The sequence below is a fragment of the Simochromis diagramma genome, unplaced genomic scaffold (assembly GCF_900408965.1).
Source record: "Simochromis diagramma unplaced genomic scaffold, fSimDia1.1 OVJJ01000123.1, whole genome shotgun sequence".
Lineage (NCBI taxonomy): Eukaryota > Metazoa > Chordata > Actinopteri > Cichliformes > Cichlidae > Simochromis > Simochromis diagramma.
The window spans coordinates 5,711,402-5,734,033 of NW_024386778.1; the positions used below are offsets into that span (position 1 = coordinate 5,711,402).

The window sequence follows — 22,632 nt, forward strand, 5'->3', positions numbered from 1 at the left end:
TGGGGGTTCTGGAAGGTCCGGGAGGTCTGGAAGGTCTGAGGGGGTTGGAGGGTCTCGAAGTGGGTGTAGAATACATTGAGGTCTGATGGTGCTGACGGTGGCCCTGTACTCTGGATGTGCGCAAGCCTTGCCACATCCGCCCGAGGTCAGCAGAAGAATAGAAGCCATCCAGCTAACTTCTGTACTGCGTCTTAGCTGCTGTAATGTCTTTCCTCAGTCCATACTTTGCAGCTTTGTACTATGTCTCATTGCCTCATGTAAATGCAAGAGATCGAGTATGCAGCATGTCTCGTATCTGACTATTGATCCAGTTGTCTGTAATGCACTGGTGGCATCATGGAGTTTTCCTTACCGGAGGCTGCAGTCCAGTTTCCTTGGTATACAGAGTGAGTCTGCAGTCCCTGGTGTCTACCTGGGCGAACAATGACTTGAAACTCCGGTGGAAGGGTAAAGTCCAGAAGATTGTGTGAGTTACCGAAGTCCAGTAGTGCCTGTCTCGGCTATGTTAACAGTGCACAACACTTATCTAGTGCAAAAAGAACAAAAGCAAACAACAACAAACAACAAGTCAGCATCTGAGAGCAGAGCAAGCAAACATGTCTGCCTCGTGGGGCGCCATGGTTTTGCCTCCTTTATGGATTTCTTTTTAAATCACTCTTTGTCTGGTCCCTCAGCAAGGAACAGTAGGGATGGGTATCGTTTAGGTTTTATCCGATACCAGTACCAAACTGGTACTTTTGAAACGGTGCTGGTGTTTAAACGGTGCTCGAACCGGTGCTTAAAAAATGAAGAACACAAACTTTGTCCAAAAACCTCTCATGTTTAGCTGTTTTTTTTTGTAAAAAGATAACAATGTTAGCCTTTTCTGCAGCTATAGGGGATTTATGGTATCACTCTTTGCTGGAAGCAGTGCTTAATCAATGGAAAAAACACCAACTTTGTCCAAAAACCTCTTATGTTTAGCTGTTTTCCACTTTTTCTTTGGTCATTTTAGCCTTTTTGGCCAGGGTGAAGGGAGTATCTGCCATCAAACAAGAAGACAGCCGCATGTAACTATGACGGTGTTTGCTAGTTCACCTTAAATGCATTAATTTAATAACGTGGTTAGCTTACTCAACGTAAATTACACACGGACAACATTAAGCTACTGACCCAGAGAAGAACGGCTGCTGCTGCCATCATCATCCGTCATCATTCCTGCTACACTGGCAGGGCTAGGGGCCAGGACTCTCCTCTTTGGGTTTTTGGGGGATGTTGCTAACTCCGGGACCGATAACAGGAACCACACCCGCAGTAGATGTGCACGGTGTGAGGTCTCGCAGCAAGCTATCAAATACGGCGCATTTCTCGGCTTTTAAAAAAACGCTATGCGTCACCAGGTGTTTCAACAGATTCAAGGAGTTACCTCCTTTGCACAGTATCACCTTAAAGCACTTGTTGCAGGCTGCTGAGTTTGCATCTTTTGCTGTGAAGTACAGCCAGACTTTGACCGCTTCGCCTTGGGCGTTTTTAATCTGTAGCTCTGCTCTAAAAGAACGTACGTACCTGGCCCCGCCTACTACGCTTGCAAAGGTAAAATGATTGGCTGGAATCCAAAGTGTCTGACATCTCAGGAAAAAAAAGCACCGAAATAAAGCACCGAAATAAAGCACCGAAATGTGCGCTGCTTTACAGTCTGGTTACTAACGTTTATGTCAGAACCGTCAGATACCCGTACCCATCCCTAAGGAACAGTTTACCTTGAAGAGGCAACGCAATGAGTGTATGCTGTTATACATGACCCAACTTCCGTTTACTTTATGTTTACAATATAAAACATTAATACTTACAAAAACTGCATAACCACAATAACATGGGTTTTTTTTTCAGCCTTGGGGATCGATTCTGAGGAACTGGAATTTCCTAGCTGTGACACACCCTGGCTATATGGCCTTCCTTACTTATGATGAAGTCAAAGCTCGACTGCACAAGTACATCAACAAGCCTGGCAGGTATGTAATCCTTCAACTTCAGCATGCAGAAAGGGCTGGATCACAGAGGGTCTCAGGATGAATGGATACTGTCATTGCTTCCTTAACTTGTAAAAATTTTATTTTGCCATTTGTTCTGTCCCTGTTACTTATTTTACCAAGCTGTAGAGCGGACTTTCCAACTGCTATGACACTTCTGCTTAATGCAGTTAACTCTAATTTAGCTTATTTCGGCTTAGAATGCTCAAAAATACTGGCATAAAGAATATGACACAAAATATGGCACAGAATTTTAACCAGGTTTGTACTTTGAGCATTTGTGACTTAATATTCATAGTATGAACACAGAATTTGCATTAAAGCTAGTTTTCAATGAGTCCTGCTGGTCCCTTTGTTTCAGCTGGGAAAGTTTCTATCGTATATCGTTTATATCGCCCACCCCTAATAGGACCTTCCACTTCTGTCCCCATTGGTTCTCCTCTTTTAAGCCACAGCCATCAGTGACTGTGTCTCTTTACACCTTTAACACCTAATAAGCCAAAGGATTTAGATAGAAGTTGATCAGCAAAACACTTTATTCAACCTCTAAAAGGAAACTCCTTGCTCTGTCTCCAGGTTGTTGTCAACCAATGACTTCAGATTTATGTGTGACAAAACAGTTTTCTAGAAGTACTGCCTCATATTTCCAGTTTGAAAATAATAAATAAAAATATTTTTACACCCCTTTTTACTAGTGGTTTGTTCATTCAGTCAAGTGTAGTAGTGTAGTGTTCCCACACAGTACTAATCCCTAGACTTGTAGTCAAGACCGCCTAATCCGAGACCAAGACAAGACCAAGACCGAGACCGAGTCGAGACGAGACCAAGACCGAGACCGAGACAAAAAAAGTCTTTAAACTGCAGCCAGATGCTGCTTCGTTTACAGGTGTCAGGCATATTTATGTGTTTTTGCTTTCGCACAGCCCTCCTCACCACTGTCTACTGTCTCACTCACTTACTGAGAGGACAAACACACGCTGCACTTGACTGTCGCATCTCTCACCCTCTCTGTTTTTCACATAATGATATTATCCTATATCCTTGCATGTGATTGGCCACAATATGGAGGGATTGGAGCATAGCTGAGCCACTGTGTGAGAGCTGAGCAGCGAAAGGAAATTAAGTGAGGGTAGAAATGACTGAAAGATTATTAGGCTCCTTTTTGAGTTTTGTTCAAAAAAGAATGACTTCATGTAGGAAAAATATATATATGTCACATATGCAGGACACCTTAAACTATTTTTTTTAATTAAGCAGCAAGGCAGAACAAAGTCAGGGCTGTATCAAAACACAGGGACTAAACCCCAATTCAACCAGACCCAGAACTGATCCGGAATTAAAACGGGACTACAACAGTTCAAAATCAGGACTACTTAGGACTTAACCAAAACAGAACCAGAATCAAAACTAGATGATAGTAGCACTAAAAATCATCATAGATCTGCACTACACTTATTTTTTAATTCTATCAAAGTACACTATTTAGATTCAGAAAAGTTTATATAATTATTTAGCCTTGTTGTGCAAACAAGCCTGCATAACTTAATAAATATAGAATTTGAAAAGTAACAAATGGTATCTAAAAAGTTACACTAGGTACTAGATACATATTCTGATGAGTTTTGGCAAACAACCATTTGACTAACATGTGTCTCACCTGCTCTTGTTCCATCTCTGTTCTGTCCTCATTCTCCTCTCTCTCTCCCTCTCTGCTCCTCTCTCTCCCTCTTTGTGCTGACAATCAAGCCAAACACCAACATCATCAAATATACAGTGGAAACCAGATATTTACATACTCTTCAGATAAAAACACAAACACTTTTTCAATTGTAACATCAAATCACACTAAATGTTTATTTTTTTAGATTGATAAATATAAAAACATATTTGTTAACTTTAAGAGTAAAGAGAGAAATTGTCTGTATTCCTTAATTGCAAATGGACCCAAAATGTATACAAAATTGAGCCACGCTTATGGAGGTCCACAATTCTTTTCCTGGTGTTTTGGTTGATATCTCTTGATTTTCCCATGTCAAAGAAACAGGCTCTGTGTGTTGGGGGGCCTTATATGCATCCACAGGTGTGCCACCAATTTACTCACATGGACTCTACTAACCTATCAGAAGCTTCTTAAGCTCAGAATGGAATCGCCTGGCGTTTTCGTATTAATTAACAATAAACTTAGTGTATATGTACTCCTAAATTTGATGAAAGTGATTAAAATAGACAGCGCTGTCTCTCTTTATTCTGACATTTAACTAATTCAAAGATATTTCAACATTTATTTATCTAAAACAAAACAAGTTTACTCTAAATTCATGTTTAACAGTAAAAAGAAAAGTTTTTATGTTTTCTCCCTAAAGTGTATGTTGATATCTAGTTTCAACTGTGAATATACTGCTGTGTATTGAAATTCCTCTTGTTTTGCATAGAAATATACTGAACAACATACAAAGCATAATATATAAAATAACATCTACCTGAGTTTTGTCTTTGAAAGAAGCTCCTTATGTCCATTGTTGTGTTCATCAGTACACAACTGAAACCGATTTAGAGAGTTTGTTTAGCCGTGGACTCTCTAAAAAATTAGCATTGTTGTTCGGCTTTTTATTTATCTATTTGTTGATTCACTCGAAGAGCAAGTAACGCAACCAAGTGATCAGTTTGATATCAATCTTTTGTGATACACCGTCATATTTACATTATTTGTACAGTACGAATGATTTGCTTTGGTACCTGGTCAAACTTAAGCTCTCCTCTGTCTGCAGCAAACTCGCAGGCAGCAGCTTCTCCCCCCTCGCTCACATGGGTGCTGTGCTCCTAGTGCCTGAACTCTGTGCTTCGTGTGTTGTTTTTGTTTTATACAGTTTTCAGTCAGGCATCTAACTAACAAATTACACTCCAAAAGACCCCATGCTTTTGAAAAAATGACCTGGGCTTAAGCCCAGTAAGCCACCCCCTCGCTCCGCTGATGGTTGACTCCAAATCTCCCGAACACTATGTCGATTTGAGAACGCAAGACCGAGACCAAGACCGAGACCAAAGTCACTCGAGACCAAGACAAGACCAAGACAAAAGTCCGTCGAGACCAAGACGAGACCAAGACCACGTAAAAGTGGTCTCGAGACCGGTCTCGAGACAACTCTACTAATCCCTAAGCAAAATATTAACTGAAACCACAACCTAAAGATAATGATCAAGACAAACAAAGCTCTTTATTGTCATTATATATGTACAACACAATTATGGGTGTTCCACACAAGCTGTGTGGAAATAAAATATAATAGGTAAGACAGTAGGAATAAATAACAAACTATATATATATATATATATTAGGGGTGCAACGATACACAAAATTCACAGTTCGGTTCGGTTCGATACTTTGGTGTCACGGTTCGATATTTTTTCGATACAAAAAAAATGTTTATGCCTTTTTAATTTGTCATTTATTAAAATTAAAAATATATATTTTAACTCAAAAGTACAGTTTTTAAATTTAACCCTAACCCTTGTGCGTGTTTTTTATTTTGACAGCGAATGCGCACCTGCGGACCACTTATGTGCAGCCCTGGTTATTTAGCTCGTCATATTGCAGCCATAGAAATTATTTTGTCCATGAAACCATAAAGCTGCACTTTCTTTTTGCCTTATAGTCTGATTTGTCATAACTTCTCCGTTTTGTGGTAAGCTTTTCTTTGGCTGTCACTTCTTCACCCTGACCTGTCTTATTTGGCTCAGCAGAACTGAAATGCTTTTACACGCTCACTCACATAAGCTCAGCGATTCTCTGCGCGATCAACCTCTCACATGTTTAAGCTTGCTGCGGGAGATTTCACTTGTCATGTTTGCATAGTAAGCTAACGATTAATAAGACGATGTCAGAGGAATTGGTGCACAAATTATCATCACTCACAGATCAGTGCTGTCGCTCTCTATACACAGTTGCACGATTGCAAAGTGAAAGCAAAAAAACAAGCGCAAATTCAAACGCAACTTCAATATGTCACATATTGACAGTGGCTCACCGATGCCAATGACATAATTACCCAGCTACATTTCTGAAAGAATGCAAAAGCATTGACATATATTTTTCCTACAATAGCCCGACGGGCAGGGAAGAGATAGATTTTGGTAGCCCGACTGAAAAAATCGCTAGCTCCGGGACGTCGGGCTAGCGATATTGCGAGCCCTGTATCTGATTGAGGAATCACTCATCTTTGGAAAAGAGAGTTTATTACAGAGAAATGTCTCTGTCCAAAATAAAAGCTATACTATCCGCTTCTTCTGGGCTATATTCTCAGCAGCATAAGGAGAATCATGTGCTAACAGCTGTCTAAATGACTCGGCTAAAGTTAGTAGCATGCTTGCTTTTTTTTGTCTGCTTCCACTTGTCTTTGCACTAGGATGATGTCGGCGTAAATGTGCAGTCATATTCGTTGTGTTCCCACTAGTGCTTTCAGGTTAATCTCGTTGAAATGACCTTAACGCCACAACACAAATCTCCGTTAACGAGCTACCGCCGATCGCTCCGTGCATGGGGCTAGACGGCAAACACGTTAACGAGCTAACTGCGCTAACACACTAGTTCACACCAATGTAATTGAGCATTGCATGGCACATCCAACATACTGTTTTACTTTAGTCCATGACTCGCTTACCTTCAGGGTCATACGTCACATGAAAACCAAAATAATTCCAAACGCCAGATCTGAATGAGAGTGGGGAAGGTCCAATTTGCCTGTTGCAAGTAGAGCTTAACTTCTGTCTCGCTAGCTTGCCCTGCTCTCTTCCTTCTGACTATGCTGTCTGTGTTGAGCGCTCAGTGGATCTGCGCTCGACAGTGCAGCCTAGGCAGAGTAGTCGAACACAGATTCACTGAGCGCTCAACACAGACAGCATCGTCAGAAGGAAAATTGATAAAATAAATTACAAATGTTGTATTGTTCGATACATATGCGTACCGAACCGAAAGCACTGTATCGAACGGTTCAATATCGATACGAATATCGTTGCACCCCTAATATATATATATATATATATATATATATATTAGGGTTGCAACGATACACAAAATTCACGGTTTGGTTCGGTTCGATACTTTGGTGTCACGGTTCGATATTTTTTCGATACAAAAAAATATGTTCATGTCTTTTTAATTTGTCATTTATTAAATTTTCACAGCACATTCCGCACCACATCTCTGTGTGTTCATCATTTGTTTGAAGCCAGCTCACCTCCTGCAACTACTTTTCCAAGAATACGTGCTTCTTTTGTGGTTCGGACTCCTGACATTTCTTTGGAGGTGGAGGAACATCACAGTAATTGCTTAAAGGAGCTTCTTCGACATCTTTAAGAGTTCTAAACAAATGTCTGTCCTCCTCCTGAAAATCTTATGTACGCAAACACGCGTTGCAAGTTCTTATCTTGTGCGCGATTTTTATTTTGACAGCGAATGTGCACCTGCGGACCACTTATGTGCAGCCCTGGTTATTTAGCTTGTCATATTGCAGCCCAGAAATTATTTTGTCCATGAAACCATAAAGCTGCACTTTCTTTTTGCCTTATAGTCTGATTTGTCATAACTTTTCCATTTTGTGGTAAGCTTTTCTTTGGCTGTCACTTCTTCACCCTGACCTGTCTTATTTGGCTCAGCAGAACTAAAATATATATCCTGCTGCTTTTACACACGCACTCACATAACGCTCAGCGATTCTCTGCGCGATCAACCTCTCACATGTTTAAGCTTGCTGCGGGAGATTTCACTTGTCATGTTTGCATAGTAAGCTAACGATTGATAAGACGATGTCAGAGGAATTGGTGTGCAAATTATCATCACTCACCAATCAGTGCTGTCGCTCTCTATACACAGTCCGCGAGATTGCAAAGTGAAAGCAAAAAACAAGCGCAAATTCAAACGCGATTTCAATATGTCACATATTGACAGTGGCTCACCGATGCCAATGACATAATTACCCAGCTACATTTCCGAAAGAATGCAAAAGCATTGACATATATTTTTCCTTCCTACGATAGGCCGACGGGCAGGGCAGAGATAGATTTTGGTAGCCCGACTGGAAAAATCGCTAGCCCCAGGACGTCGAGCTAGCGATTTTGCGAGCCCTGTATCTGATTGAGGAATCACTCATCTTTGGAAAAGAGAGTTTATTACAGAGAAATGGCTCTTTCCAAAATAAAAGCTATACTATACGCTTCTTCTGGGCTATATTCTCAGCAGCATATTAAACATATCAGGTCCCCATAAGGAGAATCATGTGCTAACGGCTGTCTAAATGACTCTGGTAAAGTTTGTAGCATGCTGCTTGTTGTTTTTGTCTGCTCCCACTTGTCTTTGCACTAGGATGATGTCGGTGTAAATGTGCAGTCATATTCGTTGTGTTCCCACTAGTGCTGTCAGCGTAAATCTCGTTGAAATGACATTAACGCCACAACACGGCAAATCTCCGTTAACGAGCTACCGCGGGGCGTGCATGGGGCTGGACAGCCAACACGTTAACGAGCTAACTGCGCTAACAACTAGCTCCCACCCATGTAATTGAGCATTGCATGGCACATCCAACATACTGTTTTACTTTAGTCCATGACGCGCTTACCTTCAGGATCATACGTCACATGAAAACCAAAATAGTTCCAAACGCCACATCTGAATGAGGGTGGGGGAGGTTCAATTTGCCATGTTGCAAGGAGAGCTTAACTTCTGTCTCGCTAGCTTGCCCTGCGCTCAGTGAATCTGTGTTCGACTACTCCGCCTAGGTTGCACTGTCGAGCGCAGATCCACTGAGCGCTCAACACAGACAGCATCGTCAGAAGGAAAGTTGATAAAATAAATTAAAAATTTTGTATTGTTCGATACATATGCGTACCGAACCAAAAGCACTGTATCGAACGGTTCAATATCGATACGAGTATCGTTGCACCCCTATATATATATATAGTCAGATAATTCAAAGTTTATTCAACTCATTCTTCTTGCTTCCTCCACTTCTGTACCATTGACTCATTAATGCTGTATTCTATCACAGCTTCTCTATTCCCATGTTGTTGCAGTATCTTAATGATTAACTTCGTATTGTGGAAGGATTTTCTCAGTTGTTCTCCTGACTGAAGCTTGGTCCGTTTACAGCATCCAGCCATGCGATTGCATTTGTCCCTAACCATTAGGAACCCTTAAGTTTTATCAAGTTAAATTCAATAAATTCAGTTTTCATGGATGCCTGGATGTTAAACTTAATTGTTACACCTGGTAAAGCAGCAATGCTGATCACTTTAATAAAAGATGACAGAATTTAGACAATTTTTAACTCTAAGTGTGCCGCAGTGTTTGTTTGACTTTGGGACCTGAAGCAAACTGAGTTTTGGGCCCAGATTACTCTGCGAGGCCATGAGCCGTAATGCCCAGAAAATCTATCGAAGTGTTGTGGCTTTGTAGCTTCCCAAAGTCGTACTAAAACATTTTTTGACAGATTTTTGAGCGCCGTGCACCACATAGAATCCGTTCAAGGTCAGTAAACTCAACCAGAATTCATATATAAGGCACACTGGATTATAAGGTGCAATGTCGATTTTTGAGAAAATTAAAGGCTTTTACGAGCACCTTATAGTCCGACAAATACGGTAATAATGACAGCCCGCTTGTATGTTCTACAAAAAATGTGCTTTGGTGGGTATCTGACGGACAAGCACCAAACCAGTTCCACATCACTGAAGTTGCAACATTTTTACAAAACAATTCTGGTTCGTCCATTTCACTCAACGATCCGCTTTTCCCCTTCTCATTCTCCATTGGTGCCATGCTTTTTCGGCCACTGAACATGTAACCCGTTCAAGTGTTACGCCTGTTGTTCTTGCGTTGTGTTCTGGCGTCAAAGTAAGAGGCAGGCGACAGTACTGGGTCTTTGGCTGTTTACTGCACATCTGCAACACAGAAATATGTGTCTGTTCTGTGTGTGTCACGCGACTGCCAGTACACCTCTCCTGACGAAGGAATAAAGAGTGCATGCTGTTAAAAAAAAGACTGCTGCGAGTACGCTCTCAAGCCGCTAGCGATCAGGCTAACTTAGCATGCTAGCCTTTCAGCTGTGTTCTCGGCTAAAACTCATTATAAGCGTATATTAGCGAACTCCGCCCTCCACAAAACTTATCCCGAATGAGTCTCTTAATGATAAACAAAAACGCGGCGGTTCGGCTGTATTCACATTGCAGCTTGGGGTCTGAACAAACTTTAATTCGCAGAGAGCAACGTGGCAGTGACTTACCTCCGGCCATGCTGAAAGGAGCTGTGACCGGGGCACACATGCACGCGCCTACGTCACCACGCAGCGCACACACACACGAACACACACAGACTCAGATCACACAGGTAGGAGACCGAGATGCAAAAATGACATATTTAATCCAAAAAAAAAAAGTGTTTTGGGTGAAATTCACAAGTATTTAACACGTATGTTACACACAGGCATGTTTTACCCATATTCTATCGCGATATTTCAATTTTTTATCGTTGCATAACATTGTACCGGTATGGGGAGAAGCCATCATGGGTGGCGATTGAAGTCTTGTGGCTCCTACACCTTAAGAGGTCTTTTTCACTCAGAGAAAAGATCCCGTGTTGGCTTATACAGGGAGTGCAGAATTATTAGGCAAGTTGTATTTTTGAGGAATAATTTTATTATTGAACAACAACCATGTTCTCAATGAACCCAAAAAACTCATTAATATCAAAGCTGAATGTTTTTGGAAGTACTTTTTAGTTTGTTTGTAGTTTTAGCTATTTTAGGGGGATATCTGTGTGTGCAGGTGACTATTACTGTGCATAATTATTAGGCAACTTAACAAAAAACAAATATATACCCATTTAAATTATTTATTTTTACCAGTGAAACCAATATAACATCTCCACATTCACAAATATACATTTCTGACATTCAAAAACAAAACAAAAACAAATCAACGACCAATATAGCCACCTTTCTTTGCAAGGACACTCAAAAGCCTGCCATCCATGGATTCTGTCAGTGTTTTGATCTGTTCACCATCAACATTGCGTGCAGCAGCAACCACAGCCTCCCAGACACTGTTCAGAGAGGTGTACTGTTTTCCCTCCTTGTAAATCTCACATTTGATGATGGACCACAGGTTCTCAATGGGGTTCAGATCAGGTGAACAAGGTGGCCATGTCATTAGTTTTTCTTCTTTTATACCCTTTCTTGCCAGCCACGCTGTGGAGTACTTGGACGCATGTGATGGAGCATTGTCCTGCATGAAAATCATGTTTTCTTGAAGGATGCAGACTTCTTCCTGTACCACTGCTTGAAGAAGGTGTCTTCCAGAAACTGGCAGTAGGACTGGGAGTTGAGCTTGACTCCATCCTCAACCCGAAAAGGCCCCACAAGCTCATCTTTGATGATACCAGCCCAAACCAGTACTCCACCTCCACCTTGCTGGCGTCTGAGTCGGACTGGAGCTCTCTGCCCTTTACCAATCCAGCCACGGGCCCATCCATCTGGCCCATCAAGACTCACTCTCATTTCATCAGTCCATAAAACCTTAGAAAAATCAGTCTTGAGATATTTCTTGGCCCAGTCTTAACGTTTCAGCTTGTGTGTCTTGTTCAGTGGTGGTCGTCTTTCAGCCTTTCTTACCTTGGCCATGTCTCTGAGTATTGCACACCTTGTGCTTTTGGGCACTCCAGTGATGTTGCAGCTCTGAAATATGGCCAAACTGGTGGCAAGTGGCATCTTGGCAGCTGCACGCTTGACTTTTCTCAGTTCATGGGCAGTTATTTTGTGCCTTGGTTTTTCCACACGCTTCTTGCGACCCTGTTGACCGTTTTGAATGAAACGCTTGATTGTTCGATGATCACGCTTCAGAAGCTTTGCAATTTTGAGACTGCTGCATCCCTCTGCAAGATATCTCACTATTTTTGACTTTTCTGAGCCTGTCAAGTCCTTCTTTTGACCCATTTTGCCAAAGGAAAGGATGTTGCCTAATAATTATGCACACCTGATATAGGGTGTTGATGTCATTAGACCACACCCCTTCTCATTACAGAGATGCACATCACCTAATATGCTTAATTGGTAGTAGGCTTTCGAGCCTATACAGCTTGGAGTAAGACAACATGCATGAAGAGGATGATGTGGACAAAATACTCATTTGCCTAATAATTCTGCACTCCGTGTATACAAGAGACCTGGTTTAGAGCTCACCAATTTATCAACACTAGCCCCTTTCTTACCTCCAGAGCCTCTATCTGGTATAATAAGAAAATATTAGTTGGTAAGAAACCGTTCAGATGGGAGGCTTGGGTTAGGGCAGGTATCAACCAAGTGGGGGATTTATTTGGGCAAACTGGCATGAAATCGTTTGCGGAAATCAGACAAGAATTTAATCTTGATTAAAGGGAATTCTGGAGGTTTTTTCAAGTTAGACACTGTATTAAAGCCATTTTGAACAATAATCCAGACCCTCCATCTAGTATTCAGGAGGTGTTCACTGCTCCTGGCATCAATAGAATCAGAGCATCCAAATTTTATGGGATCTTCAGAGAGGAACACTCTCCCCATCTGGAGGGGCTGAGGCTGTGCTGGGAGAATAATCTTGGAATTCAAATTTCAGAGGATAGTTGGAAGAAGCTGGTTTCAGTATTATTCTCACTGGAAGACAGAGACTATGGGTGCGTTTGGCTTTCATAACAGGATGCAGGATAATACTGAGGCACTGGAAGTCATCTAACCCCTGTTGTTTCAGGGAATGGACTGAACAAATGTCCAAGATGGCATTATATGAACAGGTTACGCACAGAGTTAAGGGGAGAGAAGATATTTTTGATCAGGTCTGGGGTACCTTTTTGTGGTACATCAACAACGTATCTTAGATAATGGGATAAGTTGTTTATTTCTTAGTTTATTTTTATTTGTCATTGTTATTGTTGTTGTTCTTTTTCTTTGACAGCCAGTAGAGGAAAGAAATTGTTTAATATAACCAGTGTCCAAGATCGAGTTTAGTTTCCAGGCTAAACTAGTTCTGTCCAGCCCTAATATAAACTACAGGTATATGTGTGTGTGTGTGTGTGTGTATGTGTGGTGTGTGTGTGTGTGTACGAATACATACATACTAAGAATTCCAGTGGAGCTTTAAATGATTAATAAATAATTCAAAAGTCCAAAACCTGTAACCATGACATTTATATAGTGTCAAGCCTACATGTAACTGTCTTTTGATTTTCACCTTCCCGTTCTCATTCTTTGATATTTTTCATCTTTTTTCCTCTGAACCTATTGTTGCCATGGCTTGAAGTTTCCTGCCAATATCTCCTATCATGGTTGCTTCTATAATTTGGACCATATCATTGCCAGACTCAAGTTGACTTTGGGTAACTCCAGGCCTCCTTCTCAACAGAGTGAACACCTGTGTGTTGTTTGGGGGGCCACCTTACAGAAGACACAGACTCTGTTGTAAGCCTGATTTGCGCTTAATGCCATCGTTCCAAGGTGTCACTGACTCACCAGTAGTCACTGCATTCTTTTCAGTTGTTACCAGATTTTTCCTTGTCAGTGATGTTTTTAGTGTGAGTCATGCATATCTTTATCTTTCTCTAATAGTTACATCTTCAGACTGAGTTGTACACGTTTGGGCCAATGGGCCATTGGCTATGTGACCACTGATGGAAACATACTGCAGACCATTCCCAACAACAAACCGCTGTTCCAGGCTTTAATCGATGGCTACAAGGAGGGCTTGTATGTAACCTGTCACACATCTCTTTTTCTAACTCACTCTCTGCAGGTATGTGGTGAGCTTGTCGCTTTCTACAAACAGAAAGTCACAAATTGTATCTTCAGTGGTCACATCTGATTCGCTTTAAATGTTTAGCAGCAAGCCAGAGATTTGCTGCTAATCTCTGGTTTATATATATGGATATAGCTTTCATAAAAGCTATATCCTGGATCAAGAAAGGGTTTTTGACCCAGAAGTGTTTATCTGATGTTGTCTGTTTCAATAAACCTGATAATATTAAAAGCCTTCAAAAAAGTTAGACATATATATTTAATTCAAGTGGTGGAAAAAACAGGTTATATTACTGATACAAACAGTACTACTAATCCATTTTTTCACTTTACTCATTACATAATTATACCCACTGTTTTTAACTAGACAGAATTCATGATTATTGAATTGTGCACAAGTTAAACTCTTATAAATATAACATATAATGAAATGCTGTTCTTTGTTGTTTGGTTGTTTGCTTTAAATTCACAGCTACTTATTCCCAGATGGTCGCAGTTACAATCCTGACCTCACTGGTTTATGTGAGCCGACACCTCACGATCACATCAAAGTCACACAAGTGGGTTTGTCTGTGTGGTTATGTGTGTGTGTAAGCATTTCTATGTTACTGAAAAAAAAAAACATGTATACGTGGAGAAATTTATAATACTCTACAAATTTCCCACTTGTAATGGCACATAAATAATTGTGACATTTCGGTGAGTAGTATGATTCGCCAGGTAGACTTTGTGTTTCACAGCATTCAGTAAATCGACATGACTCACAGCCTCTCCAAATTATTAAATGTTGAAAATCACTGTGTAAAAGTGTGGTATTAAATGAGGTAATACAAATCAATGGCTTTTTATACTCACTTCTGATTTATTACAAAACTGAATTTTCCATATAGTGTGACAAAAACTTTAAGTTTTCTAGAAGTGAAACCACATTTTTTCAATTTCAAAATAGTACATAAAAGTTGTTTTTAAACCACTTTTTACTAGTGGTTTGTTTATTCATTCATGTGTAATGGTGTAGTGTTCCCTGTACTTTGACATTTTAATTTTCTGAGAAAATTATTCCAAACGAGATCAGTTAGGGAATACTGGGAAACTTCAAAGGTGAATGACAGTTGCCCAGCAAGCAGTCTGCTTATTATTTATTTGTTTTTCCTGCACCAGCAAGAGTATTATCTGACAAGGCCACTTTAAGAAAGTTATCCAGTTCTACATCACCATCCAATGAGATCCTCTTTTTCAAATATTTACATCACTGCACAATTTCATGGAATTTGGCTTGGTAGTTTTTGCTTGCATCATTGAAAACATCACTGAAAACATAGCTCTACCAAGGCTTCCGCTACAAAAGCGATTTTCTTCTTGGTAGATTATTAAATAGTCACAATGGAAGTAATTTGGGAAAATTTCTCTAGAAAATGCTTAAAACCATTTTGGTTTATGCTACATGCTGACTCGTGTGGAAATTCTGATTGTTCTGTGGTTTCAAAACTGTACAGATAAATTGTAGGTTTTTAGTAGCTAGCAGTTCTTACACAGCTATACCTGTTCTTGTACTTATTTTTGTTTAGTAATGGTGACAAATCAGACTTGGTTTTTCAGGGGGAAGCCTTTAAAATTAAACCAATAAAAATAGTCTGTTTCTGTGAATTTGGTGCAGCACCATTCACTATGAGAAAACATGTTTTTTCTTTTGAACTGAACACTTATTCAGTTAGATCCCCAAATAAAATTTGGGACTTTAAAGATAAAAGGTTATGGAATAGCTCTGAACGAGTGAGAGAAGAAAAACACATTGTACAAGACGAGATGGGAAACGTGTGTTGTACGGATAGTGCATGTTTATATGTTTCTCATGACTTTTATATGCCATTTGATGACTAACAGCAGTATTTTCTGCATGAACAGGAGCAGTATGAGCTGTACTGTGAAATGGGCTCTACCTTTCAGCTTTGTAAGATCTGTGCTGAGAATGACAAAGACATCAAGATTGAACCATGCGGTCACCTCATGTGTACTTCCTGTTTTACTGCCTGGCAGGTACCGTAACAAATCTTATCACAGAAGTCCATTTCAAAGTTATTAAATATTGGTGGTATTGCATGTGTTTATGCATTTGTTCATTGTCACACTGAGAAATGTTCTGTCCAGTTGGGTAATATAATGTTTTCTTTGTGAGCCTGCATTAATGAGCCTGCATAGAAGTTTGAAAAGATTTCTGAAAAATACAGTCAAAGCAGCTTTCTTCAGCAGTCAGTCCAACAAACCCCCCCTCTCTTCCTTACTCCTTCCCTGTACACATGAATATGTCCAAATTGAATTTCCACATATCAACAGAAGTGAAAACTGAGACTATATGCACACAATATATTCCAGTTTTTCTGCTTGTGGTTCTCCTTGTGGTTTTCTGCTTCCTGTTGTCTTTGTATGTAGTGTCTCTCACAGCAACCTGTCCAACACTAGTGTATCAAATCAAAATCAAATCAAATCACTTTTATTGTCACATCACATGTGCAGGTACATTGGTACAGCACATGTGAGTGAAATTCTTGTGTGCAAGCTTCACAAGCAACAGAGTTGTGCAAAATACAATAATGTAAACAAGCAAAATACAAGAATGGCTACATCTGAAACTAATAAATATATGTACAATATATAATAGTATATGCATTTCTGGATGTGTATACTAAATATTTTTCTACGTGTGTGTGTGTGTGTGTGTGTGTACACATATTTTACAAATTAAATAGAGTAAACAATAAATAAAATATATAAAATAAAATATACAGAGTGAGACATGTGCAAAACAGTGGCATTACTGTACAGTATGGAGTGCATAATGTTAAAGTTCCAGTAGTGAAGCTGAGGTGTCTATGAAGTGTTCAGCAGTCTGATGGCCTGATGGAAGAAGCTGTCTCTCAGTCTGCTGGTACGGGACCGGATGCTGCAGAACCTCCTTCCTGATGGAAGTAGTCTGAACAGTTTATGGCTGGGGTGACTGGGGTCCTTGATGATCCTCCCCGCTTTCCTCAGGCAGCGCTTCCTGTAGATGTCTTGGAGGGAGGGAAGATCACCTCCAATTATCCGTTCAGAGCACCGCACTACTCGCTGGAGAGCTTTGCAGTTGTAGGCGGTGCTGTTGCCATACCAGGTGGTGATGCATCCAGTGAGGATGCTCTCAATGGCACAGTGATAGAAGGTCCTGAGGATGCGGGGGCTCATGCCGAATCTTTTCAGTCTCCTGAGAAAGAAGAGGCGCTGCTGCGCCTTCTTCACTGTTTTGTTTGTGTGTACTGACCACGTAAGATCCTCAGCCAGATGTACACCAAGGAACCGGAAGCTGCTCACTCTCTCCACAGCAGCGCCGCTGATGGTGATGGGGGTGTGTACTTCTCTGCACCTCCGGAAGTCCACTATCAACTCCTTTGTCTTTGCGACGTTGAGGGTGAGATGGTTGTCTTGACATCAGTGGGTCAGGGCGCTGACCTTCTCCCTGTAAGCTGTCTCATCACCATTGGTGATAAGACCCACCACTGTAGTGTCGTCCGCAAACTTCACAATGATGTTGGAGTTGTTAGTGGCTGTGCAGTCGTAGGTGTAGAGTGAGTATAGGAGAGGGCTCAGTACACACCCCTGTGGAGCACCAGTGTTCAGTGTGACGGGGGATGAGGTGATGCTGCCCAGTCTGACCACTTGGCGTCTGTCAGACAGGAAGCTAAGGATCCAGCCGCAGAGGGAGCTGCTCAGTCCTAGATCCTGCAGTTTCCTGTCCAGCTTCGAGGGAACGATGGTATTGAATGCTGAGCTGTAATCTACAAACAGCATTCTCACATACGTGTCTCTCTTCTCCAGGTGTGACAGGGCAGTATGTAGTGTCAGGGCTATGGCATCATCAGTGGACCTGTTGTGGCGGTATGCGAACTGTAGAGGGTCCAGTGAGTCGGGTAGTGCAGAGCAGATGAAGTCCCTGACCAGCTTCTCGAAGCATTTGCTTACGATGGGGGTCAGGGCTACAGGTCGCCAGTCGTTCAATGAGGAGATGGTGGAGGATTTGGGTACAGGGACGATGGTGGCCATTTTGAAGCAGGCTGGGACTACAGACAGAGAGAGGGAAAGGTTGAAGATGTGCGTGAACACTCCAGCCAGCTGAGCCGCACATGACTTGAGGACGCGGCCGGGAATCCCGTCCGGACCAGTAGTTTTGCGTGCGTTCACCTTCCTGAAGCACTTCCGCACATCCTCCTCAGACACAGTGTGCGCACTGACGTCATCCGCGGTGCGCACACTGTCCGGTCTCATGGTGTTCGCTGTGTCGAATCTAGCGTAGAATACGTTTAGATCCTCACACAGAGAGGCCGTGGTCTGCGGTGTGCTGGTTTTCCCTCTAAAGTCTGTGATCGTGTTTAGTCCCTGCCACATACTCCGAGGGTTGTCAAACTGTTGCTCCACCCTGTCCCTGTACTCACGTTTGGCTGCTTTGATCGTCTTCCGGAGTTGGTAATGTGCGTGTTTGTAGTCCGATGTGTTCGCGGAGGCAAAGGCGGTGCTCCGTGCCGCCAGTGCCGCGCGAACATCTCCGTTAATCCAGGGTTTTTGATTTGGGAAGGATTTAACTGTTCTGGATGGGACGACATCTTCCACGCATTTCCTGATAAATCCGCAGACTGAGTCTGTGTATTCATCAATGTCCCTAGCAGCCACGTGAAACATTTCCCAGTCCGCGTGATCAAAACAGTCCCGCAGCGCAGACTCCGATTGGTCCGTCCAACAGTGCACCGCCCTCCGGGTTGGAGCTTCCTGTTTCAGCTTCTGCCTGTAGGCGGGCAGGAGCAGGATGGAGCGGTGATCTGATTGGCCGAATGGGGCGCGGGGGAGGGCTTTGTACGCATCCCGGAAAGAGGTGTAGCAGTGGTCGAGTAGCCGATCTCCACGAGTGTTAAAATGGATGTGTTGGTGGAGTTTGGGTGAGACTTTCTTCAGGTTTCTGTCATGGTTCGGATTTTGAGGAAGAGACTACGACTGGGATATAGTTTGGGTCAGCATAGATCATTTATTAAAACACACATTACAGTGTGGGAAGAGCCGGACTTCTTCTTCGTTTGCACAAAGACAGAAAGCTTTATAGTCATTATGACGTCACACAGTTAGACCTTACTGGCAATGATAACAGTTCCTCGCACTCAAAAAGTTCTCCTTATATGGACATCAACTGCTACTTTAGAGAAAAACAAGTGTGTATTACATTGTGCACTTTGTGATAGTGTAGCTCTCAGAGAGACTGTCCTAAGACGACCTTTCTGTTCTTATTAAGTGTGTGTGTGTTGTTACAGGCCTGAATGTAAAAGGTCGAGTGGTGTACATACTCTAATGGACAACAGCTTAAGCAGATAGAAAGAATAATACAGAACCACAATAGACTGATTAAAGTGATGATAATCTATATACATTAATATCTTGCTCAGATTAACAAGGATATAATTAAACCTGGAATGCAGGATTCTTCTATAACCATAAATGATAAATGATCCATGATAACCTGATGATAAGTGATGCAGACTAATGAAGTAATGATGAAATAATGACAGTGCCTGTAAATGATAACCAAGTAACAGTAAAATAACAGGTTTTCCTCGACATCTCCTCCTCTTTGGGCTGGCTTGCCAGCCCAACTTACACCAGGATTTGTCTCCAAACAAACAAACACGTTATGACACTTATCAACCCCAACACCTCCGTTGTTTTCCAATTTTCCCACAACCCAGCTGTTCTTTTAGCTTCAGACTCTAGTTTCAGCCTGTCACACTTCAGGCCTCTTTACCACCTCCTCTTGGAGTGAAGAAACGCCCTCGGATTCTTCTTTCTTCGACCCCCCAGGTGGACTACTGGGGAGGACCGGTGCACAGGGGGAGAGGATTATTCTGCCTCTATGTTCCCCCCTGTGTTATTCGGGATGGAGCTGATCTCTAGCAAGCTCTCTTCCGGGCCCACCTCCTTATAAGAACATTTGCAGTGTGTGTACAAAAGCGAACAACAGACATCAAAACAAATTGGGCATTCTTAATTCTAACTTCCATTTAAATGTAGTACTCAGTTTCTGATCATCTAATTATGCTTCTCACTGGTTCTCTAAATTGTCCAGAAACCTTTAATTTTGCCATACCTAAATTATTAAAACACCAATGAAATCATAGACCCCTTATATAGCTTTTTGCCTTTATGAGCACACTTCAATAATGAGCAACAACCTGCAATCTGTACCAAAAATCTTCATGGTTACACCTGCAATTAAAGACCAGATGCATTTTATATCCGTTTTAATTCTTCCTTATCTAAAACCTCCTCAGTTTCAGGTTAGTTTTAATTAGTCTCAATTAATAGTTCTAGTTGTATTTGCAATCTCCCCACTGCAAACTGCACAAGAACATTACACATCCTCTCCCAAACACTCTCCCGCCAAGCTGTAACCCTGTGTAAAAACATCAGTCAGCAGTTCCATGTTAACCCCCTTTAACTCCCAATTCACCTAAAAAGCAAATCTGTTAAATCAAGCAGCTTATTTACAACCACCTGTAAATCATAAGAGTAATAAAAGATTCAGCACAACAGACAAGTATCATGTTCAGGTTTCCTCCGATCAATAAATCACTATTATTGCCGCAATTTGTTTTATTCACACTTGGGCAATGTTACTCCACTAGTTTTATCACTCAGAGCCCCCTAATGGCCAGTTAGTGAGCTCTAGGTTAAACTGTCCCCAAATTGGTTATTTGTTATTATTACTTGTTTTATTATTATTCTTTGTTTTCATGTCACTTGTCTGTTTTCTACTGCACGCATTCTTACCAAAGCAAAGCAAACATTAGCAGCACACTGACCGCAGTCAGCCATCCACATTCCAGAGGTGCTATAAAAAGATTTCCTGTCACAAGAAAACATTAAGAACTGTAACGCTGTAGAAAAGAAAATGTAAATGTTAACGCTGCGCAGTTACCTCTGTAAGCAACACAAGACACAAAAATGGCATTTAAAAGTTCACTCATCCTCGAATATTTTGTCATCCTTCTACTCCTGTAAAAAGAAACACACATAAATTCATCCACCCTCTTGTTCTATCTAGGTGGAGGTTAACCTTGAGTCGTAGTCAAGTCTTGTCATCTTTTACCAGTCAGTCCGTTTGTTTTATTTCCAGTCTTTCATCCATTCATTCATTCATTCATCCATTCTTTCCTTTGCTGATAGTGGAAACCATCGCCGCATTTAGATTTCCACCCTCAGCAAAATGACGTCATTTCAAAAAGAAAAACAAGAACTTGAGATCGGATTACCTCGCTGAATCCTTTTTTAGGCAGGGACTCTCATTTCTAATTGTCCCCATAAGTGTTTCCTCCAGAACCCATTTCAATGCGGAGAAACTCACTTACAACAATTTTCTCGCCGACGTGTAATGTTTGTAATTTCCGATGTGCAGATCTGCTTAAAGAAAAGATTCACAAACAAAAATCAGTGCACTGTTCAAAATATAAAACAAAATAAAATGAAAGATAACAAAACAAAAATACAAACGCCCGGGTCTTAGGACTTGTCACTGAATATTCCTCCTATCAGTAAAAATGCCAAACCTAAACCTACACAGAGTCAAATCAACACCACCTCAACCTTTTCATATTCATAAACCTATATGTTTTGTGTTCGTGAAACAAAATTGAACCGTTTCCATATTAAGTAATTTGAGCTCTTGAAATGTTTTAGTTCTCTTAATTCTGCCAGTTTATCTCAACACTTATTCAGTAACTTTTATTCAACTGCAACTTGATCACTCAAATCTTACCTGTTCAAATTGCCTAGGGTTCAACAAAGTCTAGATCCCAGTTATCATGAAACTTGAACGGGTCTACAATGATTTACTTACAGTAATTTAGAATCATCACTCAACCTAGCTCTACTACTGGCACTGCGTGACTTTTCTCACACTGGAAACCAGAATTTAGTACAGAACTTTAATACCTCAGACAATCGTGATCAAGGGCTGGCCCCCCCTTTCTCTTCTTCTTTGTCCGTGTGTTCCTCCTTTTATTAAATCTCCATCACAATGATGTGGCGCTCTGAAATAAGACTCACACTGTTAATTCATCGTTTTCACTCTGCACCACTGCTCAGGCTGTTTTCTTTTCTTTTTTAGTGTACAGTAAACAATTGAGTCGAGGCCTTAAGCCCCAGATATCTCGCACAGGCATCGTTTTCATAACCAAACCGCCCTGGACTCTGCTCCCCAGACCACACAAATGCCCTCTGGGCTTATTATTGTAGCAGATTCTGTATTTGAATTTGTTGTGTGCAGCATTGAGCCTTTTGTCAGTAAAGCATTCTTCATTGCAGCAGCTGGAGCATTGTGTGTCACTTCTTAGTGAATTGAATCAACATTTTGATTTTGGTGCATGGGTGTGTATCAGTTTTCACTCACTCAACGAGTGCATAAGTGTTCATGTGTGTGTTTCTCTTCATTCTACATCGGCGTATGCAGAAGTGTGTGTTTGTGTGTTGGTGTATGTTTGTGTTCATCACCTTCCTGTTCTGTTGTTTGGGTAAACCAGCGGCCTGAAGCATGCCCTGGGGTCCTGTCCTCCTCTTTGGGTCTGTTTGCATCCGTTGTTGCAGCTGCCTGCATCTTCTCCTTGTAACTTGACCCTTTTGCTTCTGTAGTTCTTTCAGGGTTTGCTCCTGCTGCTGGAGCTTTGCGTCAGGTCTGACGACCTCCTGCTCCAGCAAGCTTCCGCCTGATTTCAAGTCCTGTATGTGAAACTCCACGTCTGACTGATGAG

The 22,632-nt window shown here is 41.4% G+C and overlaps 1 protein-coding gene across 4 annotated transcripts in view; it reads left to right on the forward strand.

Annotated features, from left to right (window-relative positions):
* Positions 1 to 22,632, forward strand: part of cblb (Cbl proto-oncogene B, E3 ubiquitin protein ligase) — a 154,301-nt gene that overhangs the window by 39,799 nt on the left and 91,870 nt on the right. For all 4 annotated transcript variants that reach the window (XM_040012759.1, XM_040012749.1, XM_040012769.1 and 1 more), the window contains exons 6-9: positions 1,870 to 1,991; positions 13,631 to 13,768; positions 14,289 to 14,376; positions 15,722 to 15,853. In XM_040012759.1, coding sequence (XP_039868693.1) covers positions 1,870 to 1,991; positions 13,631 to 13,768; positions 14,289 to 14,376; positions 15,722 to 15,853 — 480 coding nt within the window. The remainder of the gene's footprint in view (positions 1 to 1,869; positions 1,992 to 13,630; positions 13,769 to 14,288; positions 14,377 to 15,721; positions 15,854 to 22,632) is intronic.